At 38.4% G+C, this 27747-nt stretch overlaps 1 protein-coding gene across 23 annotated transcripts; it reads left to right on the top strand.

Annotated features, from left to right (window-relative positions):
• The first annotated feature begins 424 nt into the window (after nucleotides 1-424).
• On the top strand, nucleotides 425-27345 carry LOC120070581 (UBQ, helicase-c and DEAD-like helicase domain-containing protein). Of its 23 annotated transcripts, none has more exons than XM_090311262.1 (30): nucleotides 425-668; nucleotides 757-1524; nucleotides 1739-1850; nucleotides 1912-2033; nucleotides 2927-3079; nucleotides 3380-3475; nucleotides 3696-3818; nucleotides 4111-4260; nucleotides 4344-4475; nucleotides 4572-4651; nucleotides 9023-9117; nucleotides 9214-9281; nucleotides 10239-10328; nucleotides 10411-10484; nucleotides 10570-10677; nucleotides 10829-10904; nucleotides 11118-11254; nucleotides 11362-11521; nucleotides 11614-11793; nucleotides 11940-12071; nucleotides 12229-12384; nucleotides 12639-12806; nucleotides 12963-13075; nucleotides 24589-24712; nucleotides 24824-24919; nucleotides 25015-25077; nucleotides 25162-25193; nucleotides 25265-25341; nucleotides 25501-25585; nucleotides 27013-27151. In XM_090311262.1, the coding sequence occupies exons 1-28, from the start codon at nucleotides 510-512 to the stop codon at nucleotides 25266-25268; spliced, it is 3771 nt and encodes a 1256-aa protein (XP_090167388.1). In that variant the 5' UTR covers nucleotides 425-509; the 3' UTR covers nucleotides 25269-25341; nucleotides 25501-25585; nucleotides 27013-27151. The 23 variants fall into 23 exon arrangements, with proteins under 23 accessions (XP_090167388.1, XP_090167387.1, XP_090167396.1 ...); XM_090311261.1 differs by lacking the exon at nucleotides 27013-27151 and adding an exon at nucleotides 26239-26378; XM_090311270.1 differs by lacking the exon at nucleotides 25265-25341 and having other exon boundaries at nucleotides 24612-24712; nucleotides 25162-25264; nucleotides 27013-27345.
• Nucleotides 27346-27747: the final 402 nt, after the last annotated feature.

Below are 27747 nucleotides of genomic sequence, written 5' to 3' on the forward strand. Positions count from 1 at the left end.
CGTAATTAAACAAAATACTAAAAGGAGCATAGAGTTGGAGTTTATATGTAAGGGTATTATATACCTTTGGTTGAATTAGGTTTTTGATAGTTTTTTCAATAAAAAAACAATCCGAATCCATAATTTTTAGCTTTCTCCAAATAATGTTCAATTTTATACTAAAAATAAAACCAAACCAGATCCGTTTTTTTTTCCCCCGATTTTTGAATTTTCCCATTTTTGATTGCACTCCAAGTCATATCCATCACAATTTCCCTATAAACTAATACCCATCAAATTGGTGTGTTTTAAGTCACAAGCCCTAATTTTCTAACGATAGGGCCGACCGACTAGAAGCCCAATTAATCGGGCTTTTCATGGAGAAGCCCAATAACAATAAAATCCACGGCCCATGTGGTCGAGTGCTTTTGACACCAACTTGAAGTTGCAGGCGAGCGAACCGACCAGTTTCCCCGCCAAATTCTCAGCCATAACGGACTCCGGTGAGAAGCTTCAAGGAGAGACTGACAATGGAGGAAAGTGTGAGGGAAATCGAAATCAAAACTCTAACCGGAGAATCCTTGACCGTTTCCATCTCCGGCAACAGAACAATTGACGACCTCAAACTTCTACTCAGGCGGAATTTCCCCTCCGCAACCATTTCCCCCAATTTTCACCTCTTTTTCAAGGTAATCAACATCTCTATCTCTCTCTATCCGTGTATTTTCTTTTCTTGTTTTGTTTTCCCTCCTATGATACTTCGCATTTTCGTTTCAGGGTACTAAATTGAAACCCCAGAGTCAAATTAGTGCGTGTCGTATTGACCATGGCGAATTTCTAGTTCTCATTCCATTTAATAAAAAGGAGTCTTCCAAGTCTCGGCTACGTGATCAATATGAACAAGGGTCTAGTGTTTCGTGCGGAAGCTCAATTTCTCAATTCGCTGATTCTGCGTGGTCCGATATGGTGCAGGATTTATCGTATTTACATGGCTGTTCTGATGAAAGGAGGGAGGAAAATGGCCCTGAGAGTGAGAGAGGGAGTTCCGAAGTCGGAGGTGTGGATGCTGAATTGGTAGCGACATGTAGTACTAGTTCTTTTAGTTCGAAATCAAAAGGAAAAAAGGGTTTTGCTTATGATGACTTGAAAGGAAATTTAGATGATGTTTTGAGGAAATTTTCATCGTCTCCTTCCGAGGGGTTTCTAAACGAACAAACCTGTGAAAGCTTTATTAAGTATTTGGAGTCGGTGGATTGTTTGTCGGACCCACGTAATGGGAATTGTATGTTAGCAAAACAGGCTAATTCACGAAGTGGTAACAAAAGAGCTCCAAATAGCACACGTGGTTCTTCATGTCTATGTCCAGTATGGTTGAAGAAGACAATGAAGGCATTTTCTTTCTTAAATGTTTTTGCAATGTTTCTTCAATTACAAGAGGAAATTATGACTGTAAGTCGATTGGAGCAAGCAATGGACCAGCTGCGGAAACGTGGAATTACGCTTTGTATGGAGGACATACAGAATCTCTCTCTTCTATGTCCCAAGGTACTTGATTCCACGTTGGTGAAAGTTTTCCAAGTTTAATGGGTATCACTATATCATTATATCGACACATGCATTACGAGTGATGTATAATTGTCAATTTGTAATGTCTAAGTTTATCCCATTGTGTATGGATTCCTTGAGAACTCACGTGATTACATTATTAATCAATTCACCTAACTTATAATTTTAACAAGTATATACTCTGCTGTGCCAGGCAGTACATTTTGCAAGTGGCAGATCGGAAGATACTTGTGTTGATAGGCTTATCATTAGTATTTATTTGACTGAAAAAAATGGTCGATGGAAAGATGACATTGACAATACTGGTAAGGTGAAAATTTACTTTATTGAGATGCATTCGGTTTCCAATTGGATGTTTGCTCTCAGTTACTTCACATCGTTGCTGTACATCATGTAAATCGTTCAAAGCACCTACGAATGTCACTCCACTGAAGAGACGGGAAGGATCCTTTAAATTTTATCTTTTGGAGGCTATCAAGTGCCATATGGTATGTTTCACTCTTCTTGTCTCCTTGCTTTTGTTATAGTTTTTTTAAGGGTAGGATTGTTGTAAAATATTTTCACTGGGGAAGAAACGACTTTAGAGCATCCTTGCTTCCATTCACACTGTTGAAGTTTTATGTGGCGAGTAGTTTAATAGAGTTGAATGAACTTATCATACTTCAAGATTTCTGGTTACCTAGGTGGTATTGTTACCATTATCTCCTCCTTTGTGCCCCTTATTTTCGTACCAGCATTTCTCAATTTCAATATCCAGTTAGGAAATTTTCCTGCCCCTTCTGGAGGTAAAGATGGGGTTAGTATAGTGCTGAGATGAGCTCAGGAGGAGGGTATATGATTAACTATTTGAACATGGATTTGCTAATATAAACAACAACAATAGTAATAAGGGAACCTGAAATTGGTTCCTAAAAATTATACGAGCAAGAATTAGCCAATAATCATTGTATGAAGAAAAGTAGGATCCATACTTTTCACTGGCCTTTGTGGATGACACATCTGCTTCTAAACAAATAGTGCTGAATTTTAAGAGCAAATTATCCGAGTCATGATAACAGTTCTTAAGAATTTAGAAGGCTTTTCAAGTGTTGTTTTATCATGCATCAGTGGAGATGAGTCTAAGATCTGATCAGAATGGCCCAATTAATCCAGCAGTTGCTCTTGCTGGGCAAGGATTCTCTCTTCCCCTGGCCCTTAGGCCGTTCTCATTTTTTGGAATGTTAGTCGCAAGTTAAGATATAAAAGAAGTCTTACATTGCAGTCTCGAATTTATCTATGCATTCATTTGGGATTCTGATCCAGCTAGTACCATGTCAGTATTCAGCATACCATTTTTATAATCAGTGTCCAATTATCTACTAATGGAATTAATGGAATGCAGCTTAAACATGGAAGCAGAAGAGAGATATGTGTGCCTTTTTCTTTGGAAGCTTTAATCACACCAAATGAGACTGATGTGGATGGAAGTGAAGCAAAGAGGGGAAAAAAAAGTGATACGGCTTCTAGTTCTCAATCAGACCGAAGACAATGTCATGTATGAAGTCATCCTCAGTAGTATGTATATGTAGCTATGCAGTTCTTTGCTTCTCTTTTTTCAAATTTCCTATGCAAGATCTAGTGTTTTGAGATTTGATTTTGATTTTTCTCACAGGGGATGTGATTTTTTAAGTTTTGCTATCTTATAATGTGTGCTTGTTGTGTCTGCTGGGCAGTCACGTTTGACCAACAAAGTTTATATCAACATGTTTACTAAAGCAATTCATGAATCCAGAAGTTCTACCTCTAATTTTGTGTTTAGAATAATTCACAGCGTGATTTGTATTATTAATTGCAGTACCTTTATGGTTTCTCCATCCCACAGGACACTTCAAAACTCTTGCCTGAGAAAATGGTTGAACATCTTGAAAAGGGTGTTGGATCTGAGGGCCAGGTATGTAGCTGAGGATGTGAATTGCAAAACACGGGTCAAATTTTCTTTAATTGATCGATAAATTGATATGTTTAGTCATTGTGTGTCAATGATTTTGTCTGCTGGTTTAGTCAGGTCATTCAATTAAAGAGTGAAACTGGTATTTAAAAATTGTATTTTTTTTTGGGATAGATTGTTAGTTGTTAGTTGAGAACTATGATATGTATGTTTCTGTAAACAGATAGTGCATGTTGAAGATATTGGGGCTAGGAAAGCCAATTATGTGGAAATTCCGAAGGAACTTTCAAATAATGTTGTATCAGCACTCAAATGTATTGGAGTAGCAAACTTGTATAGCCATCAGGTATGACTAACTTTTATGCTTTTATTTTAACAAGGCTCACGTTATGCTTATTTCACTTTTAATTTGTGATGAGTAGATATTTGAGCTCGTCTTGGTGCACTCTGTTAAAGTCTTTTGTGATTATGAAAACTATTTATATTTGAGCTTGTCATGATGACACTTTTATGAACTCCTTACCTCACTTGTGGGTTGATATGACTTATCTTATGTATAAATTCCTTTTGTGTTGAATACATCTTTTTTAATTAAACAAAATACTTGTTTCTGTATTTCTACTATACGGAATTGATAGGCACGGTCAATAGAAGCCTCCCTCGCTGGAAAGCATGTTGCTGTTGCCACAATGACGTCAAGTGGAAAATCTCTGTGCTATAACTTGCCAGTTCTTGAAGCAATGTCTCAAAATGTCTCATCATGTGCTCTTTACTTATTTCCAACTAAGGTATGATCTCTGCTCAATTATCGCATAAGTTGCTCCATACAAAGTGGTCTTTGTATTGAGATGTAAATCTTTTTCATATTTAGGCCTTAGCTCAAGATCAACTCAGAAGCTTGCTCATCATGATGAAAGGATTTAATCATAACCTTAACATTGGCGTTTATGATGGGGATACATCACAGGCTGACAGGATATTGTTGCGTGATAATGCTAGGCTGGTAATTTATGAAGTCTTTTTTACAACCTCCCCACTTCCTTCCCTGAACGTTAGTCCAAAAACCAAATTCCTTCAGAAATTTTCTGTTTTTATACAGTTAATCACAAATCCAGATATGCTACATGTATCAATCCTGCCACACCACAGACAATTTAGTAGAATATTATCAAATCTTCGGTATTGTTTCAAACTTTACAATTCATCTCTGTTATTGTTCACTCCATGGTGCCACATTCCATCTATTTTATCACTCTCTCTGACTTTTGCCTTTTTTCTTTTTTTAAATACTTTGGCCTTGATGTTGATCTCAATTTAAGTTGATTACCTTTTTATTGGGCATTGCTTGTCAGCATTGTGCACGCTAATTATGCTGATTTTTTGCGCATAATTGTCAATATTGTGCACAGTTACCTCAAGACTTTACTGTATTACTCAGCATCCGGAGACCACTGTGGCTAATGTGTGGATTCCACCTACTAATGCTTGGGATTTAAGTTTAAGACGTCATCTTACGGAAATGGAAATTTTAGAATGGGCCTTTTTATCCAACCATTTGCTTTCTGTCAATATTCGATCCTCTGCTGATGTTTGGATATGGCCCGACTGTTAAACCTCTGTTGGCTAGTCTGGTGGGTGCAATAGATTCAATTTTGTTTGATCTTTATTCGGTCATTTGGAAAGACAGTTATCCAAAAAGGATTAAAATCTTTCTTTGGGAGCTTAGCTGGGGTGCCATTAATACTACAAACCGTTTACAGCACTGCATGCCTTATATGGCTATTTCTCCCTCTTGGTGTCATATGTGTTGTCAACAGGTTGAATCTCCAATCCACTTGTTTTTCCACGGTTCGTTTGCTGCTAATTTTTCGGCTACTATTTTGCCTGCTTTTGGTGGTCTTTCACATGCCCTAATTCCATTTCTGATGCATTGGCTTCCTTGTTGGTGGGTCATTCTTTTCGTGGTATAAAGAAGTTGATTTGGTTGGCTCTCTTGCGTGCTTTCTTTTGGAGTTTGTGGGGCGAAAGGAATAGAGTCTTTTTCGTGGCTCATTTTCTACCTTTAATTATTTCATGGACTTTGTATCATCTACAGCTTTTCTTGGGGTAAAACAAAGCACCCTTTTTGATGCACACAGAAGTGAAGAAAAAATATGTCAAATCTTATTCAATCCCCAAATGATACAAAGCAACCCTTTATATAGGGTGCCAGCCGGTTACAATACGCTAAAGATGACCGGTTTAGTAGGTAACTGGTTATACAATCAAACTTAAAAAAAAAAATAAAAAAATACAGCTATACTTTAAAATAACTAACAAAAGATTATGTTCCTACATTAAATCCTTTCCCTAAGGAGGAATAACACGTCCTCGTGTTAAGTAGCTAGCTTGAAATCATCCGATGGATGGTACGGAAATATGTCAGCTACATTGAAGGTTGGACTTATCTGAAGGTCAGGAGGAAGATCCAACTTGTAAGCATGGTCGCCATATTTTTCCAAAATGTGAAAAGGTCCCATCTTTTTGTTAGTTAATTTGTTATGGGCTGATTATAAATCCTAGGAAATGAATTTGAGAACTGAGAAAACAACATTTTTTTAGATTGATGACTAATTTGTTATCATGCAATACATTAAATACTGAATGTAAATGCAATAAATGATCATCATAACAACAACTATAAATAAGAATATCATAGAAATAAACAACTACGAATTTATTTATAAATGGTTGTAAGACTTGATTTATTAATCTCATAAATGTACTTGGTGCATTAGATAGTCCAAACGGCATAACAAGCCACTCAAATAAACCAACATTAGTTTTAAAGGCCGTTTTCCACTCATCTCCGGTTTAATTCATATTTGGTGATATCCACTCTTTAGATCTATTTTCGAAAATAGGGAAGCTCCTCCTAATTGATCTAGAAGGTCACTAAGTCGAGGTACGGGGAACAAGTATTTTATTGTGATCTTATTAACAGCCCTATTATGGACACATAATCTCCAAGACCCATCTTTTTTAGGAGCTAACAAGGTTGGGACTGCACAAGGACTCAAACTAGGTCGAGTAAGACCTTTATTTAGAACTCTTGAATTTGTTCATGTAAAATGGTGTATTCTTTAGGGCTCATTCTATAATGGGGAAGATTAGGTAAAGTTCTATCGGGAATGAGGTCTATTTTGTGTTGAATGTTTTGTAAAGGTGGAAAAGAAGAGGGCTCCTCGGTTAAAATAGGAAACTTGTCAAATAAAGATTGCACCTCGGAAGGTATAGGGGCAGGTGATTCTTTAAAGACATCTTATTTTACTACTAAGGCAACAAGGGGTTCTTTAATTTTCAAGAAACCGGCTTTGGTAATTAATGTAAAAAATTGTGACTGATGCTTTGTAGGTTTCTTATCTTCCCCTTTTTCCAAAGGTAGGACAATTTTCTTACCTAGCCACATGAACTCATAGGTGTTGCTTTTTCCCTTGTGGATTGTTTGGTTATTGTACTGTCATGGTCTTCCTAGTATATGGCAAACGTCCATGTCTACAACGTCACAAACTACTTGGTCCTTACATTGATTTCCTATGGATAAAGGGACAGAGCATAGTTCATGGACTGAAGCTTCTCCACCTTTTTTAATCCAGCTTATCTTATAAGGATTAGGATGAGCTTTAGTCTTAAGGTTAAGAGCATTTATAAGTTTTTTAGACACAACATTTTCACAGCTGCCACTATCTATTATTACTTGGCATACCTTACCATTTGTCGTGCACTGAGTCCGGAAAAGGGTACTTCTTTGTGGAAGCCTTTCCTTTTTAGGTGTGAGGAGGATCTTTTGAATGATACAAGAAAGTTGGTCCCCATCATCTGCATGTAAAAAAATGGCATCTTCATCCGAATCTTGGTGTTCTTGGGTAGAATCTTCCTCTTCTTTTAATGGTTGGAGTTCTTCTTTGCGGGCACTCGTTTGAAAGATGTCCTTGCAGTCCATACTGAAGGCATTTACCTAGAGTAAGACGGTTATAGGGGTTAGAATCTTTTCTAAGAGTAGTACCATCATTACCTGTGCTCGTGGATGCTCCCTTCTTGGATTGGTCTTCCTTTCAGGCCATGGAATTCTGCCTTGAGGAGTAGAATATTTGTTGGGTTCAAGATTGGGTTTCTTGTAGGCATTCTGTTGCTTCCCCCGTGGAAATGGTCGGAGGAGTTCTTGGTTGAAGTTGCTTCTTCTTCTTCTTCTTCAATCTTGGTAGCTAAAGTAATGGCATCTGCAAGATAAGCTAAAGGATGTAGATTAACGATTTTTTTTATGTCTTCTTGAAGTCCAAACACAAATCTTACAATATGTTGTTGCTCGGTTTCAAGAAAGTTATTTCTTGCACCAAGGTGATGGAATTCCTTGGCATAATCAGCAATGGAGCATTCCCCTTGACAACATTGTTGGTATTTACTATAAAGTACTTGCTGATAATTCATGGGAAGGAACTGCTTTTTCATTACACGCAACATTTTAGGCCAACTTCGAATGGGAGGTTTGTCATAATAGCTCCGATTGTTCTCAATTTGCTCCCACATTGCAGAAGCACCACTTTGAAGCTTGTATGCAATCAATCGGACCTTCTTTTTCTCAGCAGTGTTAGTATAAGCAAAGAAGTTTTCTTCGTTCTTGACCCAATTGAGGAACCTTTCAATGTCCATACAACCATTAAAAGGTCGTAGATCCATCTTGATCTTGTAATCGGGTTATTCTCGGAATTCTTGGCCTCCCACTTGCGTTCTTGAAAATCTTTGATGCATTTTTTGCACTAATACTTCATCATCTTCCGAGGAGTCAGAATCATCTCCCATAAAACCAAGCAAAGAAAGGTCATTAAACCTTATCAACCTACGTTCTTGAGAACTATCTTGAAGATTGGCTCTACTTTCGGTGGGAATTCTTGGAGTCGAGCGGGTGGAAGTGAAGGAATTAATCTGAAGTGTAAGGTTCTCTATTGGCTTTGGTGATGGTAGTGAGCTGTTTATTGATGTCCACGACTGCTAGTTCAACATCATTCAAACGGCCTTCGAGATTGGAGGAAGCTTCCGCAACCATGGTGATTGAAGGGAAATAAGGATCCGAATATGACAAGTCAGCCTTGGATTGGGGGCTCTGATACCACCTGATGCACACACAAGGGAAGAAAAAATACCTCAAATCTTATTCAATCCCCAGATGAAACAAAGCAGCCCTTTATATAGGGTGCCAACCAGTTACAATACACTAAAGATGACCGGTTTAGTAGGTAACTGGTTATACAATCAAACTTAAAGGAAAATACAGCTAAACTTTAAAATAACTAACAAAAGATTGTGTTCCTACATCACTTTTACTCACTTTAGTTTATCTTCTTTGGTCAGTAATTGGCGCTCTATTATGTAATCATCCTATGTTTTTGGGATCCTCCCCTTATTTCATTTACCAATGAAATGTTTCTTTTACCAAAAAAAAAAAAAAAAATTAAATTGTTAACCTTGTGCACATTTACCTCAAGACTTAATCAGTTGATTATTTTTACTCAGGTTTATAGTCATTGACGAGGCTCATACTTATAAGGGAGCATTTGGATGTCATACCGCACTAATACTACGGAGACTTCGCCGACTATGCTCTCACGGTCTGTATAACCACCTTGTGTGTAAATGAAAATTAAGGGAGTTTTCCATATTCAACTCTAATTTTGTTATCAAACAAAATCTGATTTATCATGCAGTGTATGGAAGTGATCCTTCTTTTATATTCTGCACAGCAACCTCTGCAAATCCCCGTGAACATTGTATGGTAATTGTTCTGACCATTGCTAAAAACCATGTACTTTAGTCTAGATGCCTACTGGTCGTGAAACTCTTTTGAAAATGTATAGAAGCATCTTCAGTAGTGCAGCAGTGCCATGTATGTCTTTTCTACTCGAACTTAATTGTTTTCTTTGATATAATTTAGTTTAGTGTCTTATGTCGACATAATGAATGAGAGTCAAAACAGTGCCAACATGATGGATAAGATTCAATCCAGGTTTACCAGATTGTATATGAGAGGGCTTTACAAGTGCTTATGTTCCTACTATAAGTATTTTGTTAAAAATTGCATAATGAATGAGAGTCAAAACAGAAGTATTTTGTTTGATCTACTTGAATGTGCTTTTTAGTTGATTGATATTTGCTTCGAAAATAATTTTACAACCAATAATTTACTAATACAAAAACATTAGTATTGGGGGGGAAAATGCAAAAATGAAGAGATATGTGAGACATTGGTTGCAGAGACATTAATATACAGAGAGCATAGTTAGAAAAAATGTGTATGAAGAGAGAGATTAATAAGGAAAGTATGAATCTATAGAAAATCTAGAGAGATTGGTAAGAAGAGAGTGTATAAAGAGTAATCCATGAAAGAAGTATCTCAGGAGAGATTAAGAATGTAGGGCTTAAACTAAAAGAACTTGATATGTAAAGAAAATCACCGAAAAATTGCTTCTTTGGAGGTACTGCTAATTGCTGGCTTTCTTAAATGCTTCTAAATTGTAGCCAAAATGCCAAATATAAATGTTGTGTCTAAGAAGTGCTCTTAACCTTCTAATTTCTCTCATCTTAATCTCACTTTTAGTTTTAGTGACTGGCAATTATTATATCCTTGCATGTCATTTTCACAGTCATATTAGATCAAAGTGAAATCAAATTTGAGTTCATTGTTTCTGAATGTGTAAATGAATTGAAATATGCCCTTTTTGTAATGCTTCAGGAACTTGGAAATCTGTCAAGCTTAGAGCTGATTGAAAACAATGGAAGTCCGTCTGCCAGAAAACTTTTCATCCTCTGGAATCCTATTATGGTGCTCTTTGTACGTCTGTGAACATAAATTTTCATGATAAAGTTATTCTTATTTTCCCTTGTTGCTTCTTTCTGTGGTACAGGCCTTGAAAAATTATCAGAGAGGTATTGATTCTCCGCAGAGTACTAAAAAGAACATGACAGTTAGAAATCCAAGGCAACAACCTTTCATATCTAGTGACTTCAGTGGATGAGGACCAATCTCTTTATTATATCATTTAACTCCTTGTTTGCCTTTTCAGCCCAATTATGGACATTGCGAGGCTTTTTGCAGAAATGGTTCTGCATGGACTTCGCTGCATTGCTTTTTGTAAAACTCGTAAACTTTGTGAACTCGTTTTATGCTACACGTAGGTGATACTGATATTTTTATCCTGTTGTGACTATTCTGGATTTTTGGTTTCAATATTTTATATTATCACTTATGCTTGCTTTAATTTCACTTCGCTGCTTAGAGATAGTTCCAACTCAATTTTGCAACTACTCTTTTCATTGTTATAGGCGTGAAATTCTCAAGGAGAGTGCACCCCATCTGGTTCAGTCTGTGTGTGCTTATCGTGCTGGATACACTGCTGAGGTATATGAGATATCCTCTATTGTTGAAACTCGAGAATTATTTATCTCTATAGATTTATGTTTGTATTGTGGAATGGAAACCAGGATTTAAGAAATTTTGATTTGGTCCTACTGCAAAATTTTGTCTGCTGGCTTCTCCCATGATATGCTTGTTATTGTAATTTAACTTGTCCATGAAGTGCATATTTTCTGAGTTGGAATACAAACCGAGCAGGATAGGAGGAGAATTGAGAGTGACTTTTTTGGGGGAAACCTTTGTGGCGTTGCTGCGACAAATGCCCTTGAATTGGGTATTGATGTAGGCCATATTGATGCAACTCTGCATCTGGGTTTTCCTGGCAGTATTGCCAGGTATAGTTCCTTAATCTTTTCTGTTATCCTTGGTCTTTTGACTTGTCCATAATTCGGTTCTTTTGGTTTCATATCTTTATGTTCCTCCATGCTGTATTCTTTTCAAGCTTGTGGCAACAAGCAGGCAGGGCAGGAAGGAGAGAAAAGACTTCTCTTTCTGTGTATGTTGCATTTGAAGGGCCTCTTGACCAATATTTCGTGAAACACCCTGAAAAACTTTTTGGGAGCCCAATTGAGTGCTGCCATATTGATGCTAAAAACCAACAGGTTCCAAATTTTATAGAAATGCTTTAAATTTGTACCCACTCCCTGCTTCGGCGAAGTTTTAGTCTCCATATTTCTTGATGCTGCTTTCATAGGTTCTTGAACAGCATTTGTTGTGTGCTGCATATGAACACCCAGTATGTGTGGCTTATGATCAGAATTTTTTTGGTCCTGGCTTAAACACTGCCCTAATGTCTCTGAAAAATAGAGGAGATTTGATTGCTGAGTCATCATGTGGTTCATCCAAAAGTATATGGAACTATATTGGGCAAGAGGTAATATTTTCTCAATTGATTCAAACTCTGTTCATTTGGATGATGGATTTTGTAAAGCTTATATCACTCACCAGAAATTGTATTTCGATACAAACCTGTGGTTAGTTGAACTATTATTTTATGTTTCCTTTTTTTAATTTTTCTAGAAAATGCCTTCCCGCTCAGTTAGTATCCGAGCCATTGAAGCAGAGAGATACAAAGTTGTAGACCAGCGTCAAAATGAAATTCTCGAAGAGATTGAGGAAAGCAAGGCTTTCTTTCAGGTGACTGCTGCTTCGGTATAAAACCATTTATGCACATAAACAAAATCATTTCTAATTTTTTATTCAAAGAGAATAATAAAAGCTGTCAGGGTGGATCCCTTTCATTTCTATTCATTGGTTGCTTGATTGCTCGATGAATCTAACAATATAGGTTTTCGGCTGTGTGGTTCAGGTATATGAAGGTGCTGTCTACATGCATCAAGGGCGAACATATCTTGTCAAAAGCTTGAATTTGTCGACTATGCTTGCTTTCTGTGAAGAAGCTGATCTAAAATATTACACAAAAACACGCGATTACACTGACATTCATGTTATTGATGGTAATTTGGTATGTTTGACTTATTATCTATTCTTTTACTACCATCTTTCTGAACTTTCACATCTGCATTTTGATATCATATCTTCTTAAATTTGGATTTTGGTGTGTATCTTTCTCTTTTAGAATTGTAATTGGTTTATTTTAAAGGATTGTGGCTTTGGCATTTTAGATGGATAATGTGACGTGAATTTAAACCCTAAAAAGCCTTTTTACAGTATTGTTCCGTAGTTCTCAATTCTAATTAGTGTCATGTTGATAATTAGGCCTATCCAAGGAGAGCTCCAAATATTCCGCCCTCAAAGACAACTGCACAAGCAAATGATTGTAGAGTTACCACCACTTGGTTTGGTTTCTATCAAATACAGAAAGGAAGTAATCAAATTATTGACACACTGAACCTCTCACTTCCAAAATATTCATACAACTCTCAGGTGATCTTTGAAAAATTAGGATATTCTTGACTCATTCTTTAATCAATTGGCCTCGGCATCAAGTTCTTCTTCTTCATTCTTTTTTTAAATAATAATAAAAAAAAAAACTCCTATTTTTTCCTGCTTATTTTATTTTTCCTTGCTAAAGCTAAGCAGGCAGTCTGGGTTCCAGTACCACAATCAATAAAAGAAGAGGTGAAAAGGAAAAACTTTGACTTTCGTGCAGGCTTGCATGCTGCTTCACATGCTCTTCTGAATGTAGTGCCATTGTAAGTCTTGCGTTGTAATGTGTTTAAGATCTTCTTTTAAAGATTTCCCTTTTGGACCCTGTATTGCCGAACATGTAAATATAGCATGTTGGTGTAATGAGCGCCTGTAACTGTGGGGGTGGGGGTAACAAGCACCTCCCTCGACCATCTCCCTACATCCTCTAGGTGGGGCCCTACTAATACAAAATGTACCCAAGACAGAGAATCTGTTCTGAAACTGTAGAGAAGGGACAGCTCTGTAGATCAAGGTCCTAAGCTGCATGCACCATAGTAGGAATCACAGAAGAAGATATTTGGACAAAATCTATGGTATTTATCCTACCTAAAGTTACCAACTAAGCAAAAATTTGATTATCTTGGGGAGTTTAGTCTTCTAGCGCAGGGTAAAGATATATACTAGAAGCAGAAGGATGTGGATTAGACAATAAATGAGTAAACAGAGGTTTAGTGAATATGTATATTGTTGAATTTTGTAGATTTTTTTCCCTCAAGAGTCTAGCTTCCAGATTTTTCAGAAAGTTGAAAATTTTCTGTGAAAGCAAGTATTTAGGTAAGAAAATATTTTGGTTGACTGGAAGCGTTGAGTGCCAATGAAAGATCAAATATGTCTGCTGGTCAACTTAATTAGAGAGCTCAATACAGCTGAAAGGATGCAGAAAAGGAGCTCTTATATTCAACTGCTACGTTGGTGCACCTTGCCTTGGAGACCAGAGGAGACTATGAGACGTATAGTCTTCGAAAAACAAAGTCTCATGGAAAACCGAGCTATCATTCAGAAAGAAATCTATTACTCTAACTTTTGGCTTCCAGTAATGAACGAAAACTGAATTCCATGCTCGTGGGAATTAATTGCTTGGCGAAGAGCAACTTGGTCTAGCTGTTACGTGGACATGGTTTGTGTTGAAAATAGAGGGTTTTAGCCCTAAGGGCATTCTAGTAATTTAGCTTTGCCCTGGTCTGTATTAGGGTTTCCTACCAGTCTATTTATATCAGTATCCTCTCTTGTATCATGTATGTGTTATTAGAAAATAATAAAAAGTCCTCTAGATCGTGGTTTTTTCTCCCTGTTTTAGGGTTTTCCACGTACACGTTGTGTGTTCTTTTCTTCTTTTACTTTCATCATGGTATCGGAGCATCGTGATGAAACCCTAGCCGTCATCAATGAAAATCAATCAGGGGAGTCACAACCAGCGGGCGATGGTGGCGGCCCCGTCGTCGACATAGCCACTGCTGTGCAGACTACCGTAGAACGGTATTTTCAGACAGCCTTTCACCTCCTCAAGCTAGCCGACCCTACCAGAGCCGACCAATTGAATGGAGCCCAGCCGGCAGTAGACCCGATTGGGATGAGCAACTTCCAGACAGCGTCGTTCCAATCGGGTGCCGTCGAACAGACAACTTGTGGTTTCCCCCAGTGTTGGAACCCAAAATTTAGAGATCCAGCCGGGATCAGTGTTGGGACTGTCCTTGTGGTGGAGTGCAGTACTCAAAGATTGAGGAAACAGATCGGGTTTATGATTTCCTTGCTGGCTTGAACTCTAGATTTGATACAGTGCATAGTCGAATATTGGGATAGCGACCAATACCCTCCCTCATGGAAGTCTGCTTTGAAGTTCGTTTCGAGAAAGACAGGTCAAGTGCTACGAATAACCTTCCTATTTCTTCCACAGATTCCGCTGCGTTTAAAGCAAAGTCATCTGGACTTGATGGTGACAAACAGAGTAGTAAACCTCTGGTTTGTGAACACTGCAAAAAGCTTTAGCATGCTAAAGATCAGTGTTGGAAGTTGCATGATCCGAATAGTAGACGGCGTCGGTAATATGATAAGTCAAATTCTGGACGAGCTCTTGTGAGTAATTCAACAAATGGTAATTCTCAACCTCAACCTCAGGTGAACAATTAGGATGAGTCTGGTGCTGTCGGTATCAGTGCTATTGCCCAGTCAGGTACGATTCAGTCATTTGGTCTTATTAGTATAAGTGGTAAAAAACCATGGATTCTTGATTTGGGAGTTACGGATCACTTAACTGGCTCATTTGATCAATTTATTTTGTATCGTCTGAGTGCTAGCAATGAAAGAATTAGGATTGCAGATGGGTCTTTCGCTCCTGTTGCATGAAAGGGTCATCTCTCCCCGTTTGAGGGATTAACTTTACAAGATGTGTTACATGTCCCAAAAATATCTTACAACTTGTTGTCTATCAGTAAGATTACGAGAGATCGAGGTTGTCAAGTTGTTTTCTCACGTGATATTGTTTTATTTCAGGACCTGAGCTCGGGGACGACGATTGGCACTACCCGGCACAATAGGGGCTCTATTTCCTTAATGCTGATACCTCCTCTAGGAATAGTAATATGGCTAGTTTTGTTTCTTCTTGTTTTTCTACATCTGAAAAAGATTACATGTTATGGCATTTTTGCCTTGGGCACCCTAGTTTTCAATATATGAAATATTTATTTCCTCATTTGTTTCATAATGCTCATGTCTCCTCTTTGACTTGTGATGTGTGTATTCGTGCTAAACAACATCGGGTCTTGTTTCAGTCTCAGTCTTACAAGCCATCTAAACCTTTCACTCTTATCCATAGTGATGTTTGGAGTCCTTCACCCATCACCACCTCTACCGGCAAATGTTGGTTTGGAACCTTCATTGATGATCACACTCGACTTACTTGGGTTATCTTCCTTACTGATGAGTCAGAGGTATCGTCGGTGTTCCAACAGTTCTATACCATTGTGGAAACTCAGTTTAACACCAAATTGCCATCCATCCTGATAACAGGCGGGAGTTCTTCAACAATACCTTTCGTGAATTTTTGGCATCTAAAGGGACTGTTCACCAAAGTTCTTGTGTGTATACTCTTCAACAAAATGGGATGGCTGAACGGAAAAATCATCATCTAGTTGAGGTTGCTCGTTCCGTCATATTTATGGGGGATGTTGTCTTAACTGCAGCACATCTGATTAATCACATGCCTTCACATGTTCTAAAATTTCATACTCCTCTTGAGTGTTTCAAAGAGCCATACCAAACCACATGCTTTACTCCTGACGTCCCTCTCCGAGTGTTTGGTTGTGTTGTCTTTGTTCATACTCATGGTCCTAATCGCACCAAATTTACCCCTCGTGCTCAGAAATGTCTTTGTCAGATATCCTCATCATCAACGTGGATATAAGTGTTACCATCCATCATCACGAAAGTATTTCATTTCAATGGATGTTATTTTTCTCGAGGATCAGCCCTTCTTTCCCATTAGTCATCTTCAGGGGGAGAGTTCTAGTGAAGAGACTAATTGGTCCACATCTTCGATTTCATTATATTTACTCCCTGAACCTGAACCTATCCTGAGTGTTAACGACACTATCCTACCTACCAAACAAGTCCCGTGGATAACATACTACAGGAAGAATCTTAAGAAGGAAATAGTACCACCTGTTGTCTCTCCGGTTTCAGTCCATTAGTTGGACCCAACTTCAGCTCAAGGTACTCGTACTCTTGTCTTTAATGATATTGATGTTTGTGCTGAAAATGATATATGTAATGTGGGTGAGAATGACAATACTTCTGACTGTACCGACGATTGTACCAAGGAAACCATGTGCGAGGCTGATGCAATTGAGAGTGACAGATTTGAGGAAACAACTCCAAAAAGTGATAATGTTGCAGGTAAGGATGAGTGTGTGAAAGGAATATCAGAGGATGGAACTCTATAGCAGGAGACTGAATGTGATGTTCTTGATAAAGGGTCAGACAAAATAAAAAGTCATGATGCCTCATTTGATCTTCCCATTGCTTTGAGGAAAGGTATTAGATCTTACACTAAGTACCCTATGCACAATTATCTGTCTTACTGTAATTTGTCCCCTAAGTTCAAGGCTCTTACTACGAGCCTGGATACATTAATGATACCAAACAGTATACATGTGGCAATGGAGATTCCCGAGTGGAAAGCTGCGGTTATGGAGGAAATGAGAGCTCTTGAGAAAAACAATACTTGGGATCATGTTTCTCTTCCTAAAGGACGTAAGACAGTTGGATGTAAGTGGGTGTTCACTATAAAGTATAAGTCTGATGGGACGCTTGACAGGTACAAGGTTGGGTTGGTTGTTAAAGGGTTTACTCAAACCTTTGGAATAGACTACTCAGAGAATTTCTCTCTTGTAGCAAAGCTAATTACCATCCGTATTCTTCTTTTAGTAGCTTTGAATAAAGACTGGCCTCTCCATCAGCTCGATGTAAAAAATTGCATTTCTTAATGGTGAATTAGAAGTGGAAGTCTACATGAGTCCTCTGTCGGGTTTCGAGGTTCAGTTTGATCACCAAGTGTTTAAATTAAGAAAGTCCCTGTATGAGTTGAAACAATCTTCAAGAGCTTGGTTTGACAGATTCACTATCTTTGTTAAGTCTCGAGGTTTTACTCAAGGGCACTCTGATTATACTTTGTTCATAAAGAGGTCAGTATCAGGGAAGATTGTTGTTCTTATTGTGTACATGGATGATATTGTTTTGTCAGGAGATGATGCCACCGAGATTATCTGGCTAAAAAGGAAAATGGCTGAGGAGTTCGAGATTAAAGATCTTGGGAAATTAAGGAATTTTCTAGGAATGGAAGTAGCACGGTCAAAAGAGGGGATTTCTGTTTCTTAACAGAAATATACACTTGATTTATTAAAAGAAACAGGTATGACCGGATGTAAGCCCGTTGATACTCCTGTAGAATCCAATGCTAAGCTTGGTGATTCTGTTAACAGAGTTCCAGTCAATGAAGAGAGATACTGACGTCTAATCGGGAAATTAATTTACCTATCTCATACTAGACCGGATATATCCTACGCTGTCAGGGTAGTTAGTCAATTCATACAAGCACCTTACGAAGAGCATATGAAGGCTGTGGAACGCATCATGAGATATTTAAAAACTACTCCTAGTAAGAGTTTGATGTTCAGAAAAACTGACAAACGATGCATTGAAGCTTATACCGACTTTGACTGGGCAGACTCTATTGTAGACAGAAAGTCAACATCTGGGTACTATACCTTTGTATGGGGAAATCTCGTTACTTGGAGAAGTAAGAAATAAGGAGTGGTTACTAGAAGTAGTGTTGAAGCAGAATACGAGGCTATGAGTCTAGGAATATGTGAAGAAATTTGGTTGAAGAAAGTTCCATCGGATCTCCATCAAGTTAGTGATCTTTCGATGAAGCTCTATTGTGACAATAAAGCAACAATAAGCATAGTGAATAATCCGGTTCAACATGACAGGACAAAACATGTGGAAATCGATAGACACTTCATTAAAGAAAGACTGGATAGTGGCAATGTCTGTATTTCGTACATTCTTTCTAGTCTGTATTTTGTACATTCTTTCTAGTCTGTATTTCGTACATTCCTTCTAGTCAACAAGTTGCAGATATCCTCATAAAAGGGTTACTTAGGCAAAGCTTTGATTTTTGTATTAGCAAGTTAGGTCTGATTGATATTTATGTCCCAACTTGAGGGGGAGTGTTGAAATTAGAGGGTTTTAGTCATAAGGGCATTTTAGTGATTTAGCTTTGCCCTGGTCTATATTAGGGTTTCCGACCAATCTATTTATATCAGTGTCCTTTCTTGTATGTGTTATTAGAAAATAATAAAAGTTCTCTGTATTGTGGTTTTTTCTTCCGGTTCTAGGGTATTCCACGTAAAGGTTGTGTGCTCTTTTCTTCTTTTACTTTCATCCGTTTGTGTGGTTTGAGAGGAAAGCAAGAATCATACGGATGAATGCCATCAAAGCACTACTGTGGGATATGGTTTGGGAGAAAAAATAGTATATACAATGGTAAGGATAGTGATAGACCTCCCATATTTAGAAAGTATGATAGAAGAGCTAATAAGAAGATTGAGGAGAAGGATACAAATGTAAATGTGGGAGAGAATAAAATTAGTTAGAATTGGGGCCACCAAATAGGGATCAAATCTGTTAACAAATTTTGTTAGTAGGGGGATGGCTGTTTGTTATAAAGATAGGAAGTAGAAGCAAAGGGGAGTATGAAAACTTTTTATTTAGAATTGAGCTTGTTAAGCTTGTAAGAGGGAGGAGGTCTCGGCTTCCTAGGCTACTTTGAGCCAAAATAGTGAATACATAATCGAGACTCTATCAATCTGGTATTAGAGACATTTGATTCGTGGGAAAGGGTATGGTGAAGAAGATGGAGGCAAGACTATCAGCTGTGGAAGAACAACTCACCTTACTACTAGTTGGAATGGAAAACAGAATGGATCAGAGGTTTAAGGAGATGCAGCAGATTACTGAGAACATGATGACTGCAAAGATCGAATCCTTGGGGGAGACTATAGAACAAAAGATGATCCGAGCATTGGAAGTCTGGTCGAAGAAATCGGAAATAGCCAAGGAGAGGGAATCAGGATCATCGGAGAGGACAGTGACAGACAGAGGTAAACAACCGGCAAGGGAGGAAGGCAACGAAAGAAGGGAAGTGCCGTTGTTCGATATGAGATTGCGTAAGCTGGAAATACTAATATTCAAAGGGGAACCAGGGGAAAACCCGATGGGATGGTTTCATAGAGTCGAAAGGTATTTTGTTGTGAACCGATTATCGGAGAAGGACAAGATTGAAGCTGCGATTTTGTGTTTGGAAGGAGAAGTATTAGAGTGGCATCAGTGGGAAGAAGAGAGAACGTCGATGGATACCTGGGCCTAGTTTAAAGAGCAACTCCTACTACGTTTCCTACTAGTCAAAGAGGAAGATCGGAGAGCACAGTTTTTGACCTTGAAGCAGGACGGCAGTGTGCGAGCATATCGACGGCGATTCGAGCAACTTTCAAGGCCGTTGAAGGACCTTTCAAACGAGACGTTAAAGAGTAAGTTTGTTAGTGGGCTGAAAGAAGACATACAAATTGAAATGAGAATGTTCAAATTAATTGGGCTAAAGGAAAAAATGAGGATGGCCCAAATAATAGAAGATACGGAGGAAGCCCGAAGAAAAAAATGGGGCAGCTCGAACCCACCAAAGTCTATAGGCGCGTCTTCAAACTCGGGGCTCAATTCGACCATGGGTCAACCCGACTCCAACTTAAGTCAGAACACACAGTCGGCCGCCCAGACAATCTCTCTCAACTCGACCCGCACGTTAGGTACATCTTCAAACTCTGTTACATTAAAAGTTATCGACGGAAAATCGTTCATGGCCGAAGCTTTCAAACAGCTGTCCGACAGTGAGATGCAAAATCGGAGGGATAAGGGACTTTGCTACTGATGTGAAGAGAAATATACACCGGGTCACCGTTGTAAAAGGAAGGAGTTGAGCATCTTGTTATATCACGATGAGGAAGAAGGAGCTGGGACAAATGAAACAGAGGAAGAATCAGGGGAGGCCGAAATGCCCATGACGACTACATTGGAATCGATGGTGGTGGAGACTAGCGAGCAAGAGGCGGCGGAGTTGTCCTTAAATTCTTTGACAGGAATCGACTCACCCCGAACGATTAAAGTCAGGGGAGCTATAGGAGACAAGGACGTGATCGTCCTCATCGACAGCGGTGCATCACACAACTTCATCGACAACGAACTAGTGTCGACCCAGAAACTACCACAGACGCCAACGACAAGTTATGGGATAATGTTGGGGACAGGAGCATCGGTGAGAATGACGGGTATCTGCAAAGGGGTAATTCTTAATCTCCCTAACTTGACTGTTATCAATGACTTCTTCCCTTTGCCCCTGGGCAGCGTTGATGTGGTATTGGGAGTGCAATGGTTGATGACTTTGGGACGGGTCGAATGCGATTAGGGAACATCAGAGATGGAATTTCAAGTAAGTGATTGGCGGGTACACTTGCAAGGAGACTGCAGCCTGATGAAAGCTCAAATCTCGTTAAAGTTGATGATGAAATTGGTAAAAGGAGGGGGTCAGGGCATTCTACTCGAGCTAAACTCACTCTTGACTTTTGAAAAGGATGAAGGAGATCGATCAAAAGTGGAACCACAACCTGAAATACAAGAGATTTTAAAAAAATACCAATCCGTTTTCTAGACAGTTGAGGGGCTACCTCTAGTGCGGCATCATGAACATCACATTGAACTCAAGCCGGGGGCAGGACCAATGAATGTTAGACCATATAGGTACCCACAAATCCAGAAGGACGAGATTGAGAAGTTGGTTGAAGAGATGCTCACTGCCGGGATCATTCAACCCAGCGTAAGCCCTTTTTCAAGCCCTGTGTTATTAGTAAAGAAGAAGGATGGAAGCTGGCGGTTTTGTGTTGACTATAGGGCATTGAACCAAGTCACGGTGCCAGACAATTTCCCTATCCCAATGGTTGAACTACTCCTTGATGAATTGGCCGGTGGACGAGTCTTCTCCAAGATTGACTTGAAGTCTGGATACCATCAAATTTGGGTGGCCCCTTCAGACATACATAAAACAACATTCCGCACTCATGAAGGCCATTACGAGTTTCTAGTCATGCCATTCGGATTGAGAAATGTCCCATCTACATTTCAATCGGTAATGAATGACCTTTTGCACCCATACTTAAGAAAATTTGTGTTAGTATTCTTTGATGATATCCTAATCTACAGCTCTTCTTTATGTGATCATGTGCAACATCTATCCTTGGTATCGCAAGCATTGTATGATAACCAATTTATGGCCAATCTTAAGAAGTGTACGTTTGGGGCAAGGAAAATCGATTATTTGGGGCATATTATATCAGAAGAGGGAGTGGCAGCAGATCTATCGAAGGTGGAAGCTATGCTCCAATGGCCAACCCCAACAACAGTTAAACAACTCAGGGAATTCCTTGGGTTAACAGGATACTACCGCAAATTTGTATCCCATTATGGTTCGCTTGCTTTCCCTTTAACACAGCAGCTCAAGAAGGACAAACTATAGTGGAACAAGGAAGCTCGGGAGGCCTTCGAGGTCTTGAAGCAGCGGATGGCCCAACTCCCTACCCTCAAGCTCCCTGATTTCAATCAAATATTCATAATAGAAACAGATGCATCCGGGGTAGGAGTTGGAGCAGTATTAATGCAAGAAGGAAGATCGGTAGCATACTTCAGCAAGGCCCTCCCACCTACGCATCGACTCAAGGCTGCTTACGAATGAGAGCTGATTGCTATAGTCATGGCTGTATAGAAATGGCGTCCTTATCTATTGGGAAGAAGATTCATTGTGCGGACATATCAGAAAAGCCTCAAATTCTTATTAGAGCAGCGTATTATAGCAGGGGAATACCAGAAATGGGTGGCTAAATTAATAGGATATGAGTTCGAAATCGAGTATAAGAAAGGGATGGAGAACTCGGCCGCATATGCATTGTCTAGGCTACCTACCACGATGGAAATGACAATGATCAGCGTGATGCGTGCCCTTAATCAGGAGGTGTTCACTAGCCAAATTGAGCAGGATCCGGAACTAAGAGCAATCCGGGATAACATCCGAGCAAAGCAACCACATCCCCGAGGGTATGCACTTCAGGGAGAACTCCTACTATATAAGCAGTGTATTGTGCTTCCACCGCAGTCACCTACCATCCCATTACTCTTATAAGAATTCCACAACAATCCAATTGGAGGGCACAATGGAGTAGTGAAAATATATCAACGGTTAAAGGAGTTCTTTTGGACAGGGATGAAAGCAAGAGTGAAGGAATTTGTAGGGGATTGCTCTGTCTGTCAACAAGCCAAGTATTTGGCATTAGCCCCTGCTGGATTGCTACAACCCCTGCCAATACCCGAGCTCACCTGGCAAGATATCAGCATGGATTTTGTAGAGGGGCTGCCAAAATCCGAAGGATACAACTCAGTTCTCCAAAATCCGAAGGATACAACTCAGTTCTCCAAAATCCGAAGGATACAACTCAGTCCTTGTGGTGGTTGATAGGCTATCCAAATATGCACACTTCATCGCTCTTCGCCACCCCTATACCGCAGCAACCGTGGCTACTTTGTTCATGAAGGAAGTTGTACGATTGCATGGAGTACCAAGAAGCATTATATCTGACAGAGATAAGGTGTTCACTAGCCTGTTTTGGGAAGAATTATTTAAATTGATGGGAACGCAACTTAAGAGGAGCTCATCCTACCATCCACAAACGGATGGACAAACAGAAGTGGTCAATTGAGGCTTAGAAGCATACCTTCGCTGCTTTACCATGGAAACTCCTTCACAATGGCACAAGTGGCTAGCATGGGCTGAATATAATTATAACACATCTTACCACATAGCCATCAAACGAACACCTTACGAAGTATTATACGGCAGACCAGCACCCACACTCATTCATTATGCACAGGGGAATGCCATAGTAGGAGAAGTAGACGTGCTACTCAAAAACAGAGATGGGATGCTCAAGCAGTTGAAGAAAACGTTAGAAGCAATGCAATAAAGAATGAAGGCTCTAGCAGATTCGAAACGACAAGAAGTGAACTTTGAAGTCTCGAATTGGGTGTACATCAAGCTCAAGCCATATCGTCAAGGATCATTAGTGGTGCACAAGCACCCAAAACTAGCACTGCGCTACATTGGACCTTTTCAAATAATCCAAAAGGCCGGACCAGTGGCATATAAGCTTGACCTACCTCACAATGTCAGCATACATCCGGTAATACATGTTTCACAATTAAGGAAAGCCGAGGGGACCATATTACCACGATTCTCTTCACCAACGGTGGGGCTATTCAGAAAGCAGCTCAAACCAATGTCAGTTTTGGGAGTTCGAAAGATTGGTTCAACTATATCATCACCTAATGACTTTGAAGTACTCATACAGTTGGAAGATTTACCAATAGAAGATGCAACATGGGAAGGAGGAGCACAAATAGCCGAGCAATTCCCTGACTTTCACCTTGAGGACAAGGTGGTGCTTTGGGTGGAGGGTAATGATAGACCTCCCATATTTAGAAAGTATGAAAGAAGAGCTAATAAGAAGATTGGGAAGAAGGGTACAAATGTAAATGTGGGAGAGAATAAAATTAGTTAGAATTGGGGCCACCAAATAGGGATCAAATCTGTTAACAAATTTTGTTAGTAGGGGGATGGCTGTTTGTTATAAAGATAGGAAGTAGAAGCAAAGAGGAGTATGAAAACTTTTTATTTAGAATTGAGCTTGTTAAGCTTGTAAGAGGGAGGAGGTCTCGGCTTCCTAGGCTACTTTGAGCCAAAATAGTGAATACATAATCGAGACTCTATCAGATAGCTATTGAGGAGAGATCTTTTGATTTGGCCAAATTCCCATGTTCTTCTTGGTGTTCACTTTCTTACTCTTTTCGCAACTTAATCTCTTCCATTAAAACATGTTGGCTCACTGAGCATACCTCTAACTTGTCTCCTTAAAAGTTAGTTTCAAATGAACTTAAAACACACGAGTTGGAGCTTTGGATAGGCAAGTTTCTCACCAAATGAAAGAAATTATAAAGAAAAAAAGAACCTTCAAATGTAATCTGCTCTTTTGTTAATCCTTTAACTTAAGTTTAGTAGTTTTTCAACTCATCGAGTAGTCTCTTACAGACGCATAATATGCAACATGTCAGACTTGGCTCCTGAATGTGCAAATCCTCATGATACTCGCTATTTTCCAGAAAGAATTCTGTTGTATGATCAACATCCTGGAGGAACTGGTCTGTCACTGCAGGTGAGCAACGTGAAATTGTAGCTGCTCCATTTATGCTTGTATGTTAGGTGTCAGGTCAATTCCTTTTCTTTTTGGTTTTTAATACTAAGAACTTAACTGAACATGTGACAGATTCAACCCGTTTTCATAGAGCTGTTGAACGCTGCTTTTGAACTTCTCACCTCTTGCCGCTGCTTAGGAGAGACCGGCTGCCCTAATTGTGTCCAAGTATGTTTTCATTTACTCTCTTAAAAAAAAGGAAAAAGAATGTGTAGGTCAAGATTATGACGCAAAAGTATTTTTTTTCTTTTGTTTTTCCCCAGAGTCTGGCCTGCCACGAATACAATGAGGTTTTACACAAGGATGCAGCCAGTTTAATTATCAAGGTTCAAACTTGTAATTTATGGATCCTAATTACTTTTCCCTCGTGCTAGTTTTATGGAAATTAACTAAATTATTCATCCACTCAGGGCGTTCTGGATGCAGAGAAAGCATATTGCAGGTAAAGTCTTGAATGCATGAATAAGAGAGTGAACTACTCAGACTTAGATTAAACTTATCTTTTGATGTCAGGTAAACTCGGAAGTTATTGGAGATTCATACTCTCTTTCTACTGCAAGAAAAATGACATAGTTCCTCTTTTAGGATAGGTTTGAAAAGTTTCAATTCTTGATTTAAAAAACTAGTTTTGCTTCTGGAGTTAATTATAAAAGGGTAATTGGGATAAAACAAACATATTATTAATTGCTCAGTTTAGATTCATTAGGTAGGTTCTCAATACTCTTCTCATGGATTTTGCTTTTTGTCAGGAATTAGAAGAAAATATTCCCCATAATTCTAAACGTGAGAGGTTCAACTATAATCTGGACACGAAATATAATCTGCCTCCGTCAGGTGAACTAGTTTTCTTATTTGTTCTTTAGAGGTCTTTTGCTTCAAGGAGGAAGCATTGACAATTAACTAAAGATAATGGTTAATTTTGAGAATTATCTTTAAAATTCAGATATGGAATACCTTTTTTCTTTCTAATTTTTAGATAGGGTTGAGATTCTATGTATAATGTTATGACATCTCATTTTTATTTTAAGGCATGTTTACTCCCTCTTACAACCGTGGTTGTAAGTTCGAATCTCATCTTTTATATGATCTAATATTCTTTAGAGAAAAAAGAGAAAAAAGAACCTTCTAACATAGGATGGTGAAAATAGAGTAAAAGAGGGTCAGTTATTGGTTTGGAAAAACTAATTATTTATCCTTTTAACAGCTTTAGACTATTTGTTATATTAATAATGAGATGGAAATGGTCTTAAGCATTCGGTAATGGATTGATTTCCATTCAGTTTACATGTGCTTATGTTTGTAGTTTTAACATTTACTTGAGGGGTACCAAACATAATATTGGTGTATACTTGTGAATGGTTGGTTAAGGGAGATGCTTGTCCTTATTTTAGCGTATGAAATGAAGTTCATTAAAATATAATTGAATTGGTGCTTGAATTATTACACAAAGTCGTCCCCATTAAATTTGCTGCCATGCTTATGAATAGCCCTATAGAGAAGGTGCTGGCTGAAATAGCTTTTACTGTGCTGGCGAGTGGCGACAGCGCACCCTCTGGCCGCCAACTGAGCCCGTCAGCGCTGCGCCATTGACTTTTGAATTGTGATAGGCGTTTGAACAACCTCCTTCAGAACATTATTGAACTTGCGATGAAACATTAATAATTCATGTCCACTTTTATGAACATTTTTTGAAATTTCTTTTTTCTATTCCCCTATATTTCTATATTTGATTTTAATCAGAAATTTGAAATAGTTTTCACCTTTTTAGAGATCTCGTTGAAATAGTTTTCCAGTCTTTCCCAGTTGAGATTGTTCCTTATAATTGTTCCTTATATATATATATTAAGATTTGAGAATTTGGAGAAGATTTGAAAAAATTACCTAAGGTTTGGAAAAGATTGCATACAATCTCGATGCCCATTCTAGCAAAGATTCAATCGAGAAAGTCTAAATAATTGATAGTTTATTATTCGAAGTCAATCTTGACCGAGAAGGACTAAGAAAAACTATTTCAACAAGTTCTCCAAAAGGGTGCTAGTGTGAAAGATGAAAACATTTGAGAGTCATTTCTAACCATTTCTCATTTTACTCTGTTGGACTAAATAATCTACTCTTCTACCGTTGAGTATGAAGTACTTGCACGTCATTTGTATTAGATTTTCTAACTGATTTCACAAAACTCTGTTCCTATTTAAAACTGAGATGTTCTTTTGGTGTTATGTTCTTTTGTTTATCAAGTCAATGTGTTGATGTTTTTGCAGAAGTGATTCACAGGTTGGTCGACTATTTCAAACATAAATTGCAGGACTATTGTATCACATTTCCGATTATTTAGTCTCGATGGTTCAAACAATTCATTATTTGAACTTTTGATCTCTGGGTCGAAAGCATGTCCTCAACTGGTAGGATAACTTGAGATGTTAGGTTTCTATATTTTTAGCATATATGAAAATTGTGCTTCAATTGGGAGTAAATTTTTGTAGTTCAACAGCTTGAGGGCCACTACTTTGTTTCTTACATGGCGAGGTTGTACCAACCCAACCAACTGCTAATATTATAACGTCTTAGCTTCTTGCTACTTGACACAGATTAAATTTGGTTTCGTTGAGACTTGTCGACTCATGAATTCTGTGGAAATTTTTTTACCCTTTGTCACCAGGTTTCAAAATTCCACAATTTTAGTCGTTAAATTTTGAGTTTAGTTTTAATGTAGTACCTAAATTTTAAAATCTTATAATTTACTTCTAAGATTTGAGTTTTATTTCAATTTGTTATCTACGTTTAAGCCTCAATTTTTCACTAAATACTCATTTTTTAACGGCATTTTTCAATCGTTGCCGTTAAACTCTGTGAAATTTTTAAATTTAAAGTAAAAGTTAATTATAATTCATTAATGAATTGTTTATTGAGTACTACAAAAACTTGTTTAATGAGACAACCAAAAAAATGTTAAAGAGATTTGTGTCTAATCTTCATACGGTTTATATGAGTGTAGA

This window comes from Benincasa hispida, chromosome 2, assembly GCF_027475165.1.
Source record: "Benincasa hispida cultivar pf3 chromosome 2, pf3_genome.v1.1, whole genome shotgun sequence".
NCBI classification, from domain to species: Eukaryota; Viridiplantae; Streptophyta; class Magnoliopsida; order Cucurbitales; family Cucurbitaceae; genus Benincasa; species Benincasa hispida.

Coding starts and splice junctions, on each gene's coding strand:
- LOC120070581 (XM_090311257.1), top strand. CDS start 510: ATGGAGGAAAGTGTGAGGGAAATCGAAATCAAAACTCTAACCGGAGAA. Junction 1,851..1,911: donor AGATGACATTGACAATACTG/GTAAGGTGAAAA, acceptor GTTTGCTCTCAG/TTACTTCACATCGTTGCTGT. Junction 4,261..4,343: donor TTTACTTATTTCCAACTAAG/GTATGATCTCTG, acceptor TTTCATATTTAG/GCCTTAGCTCAAGATCAACT.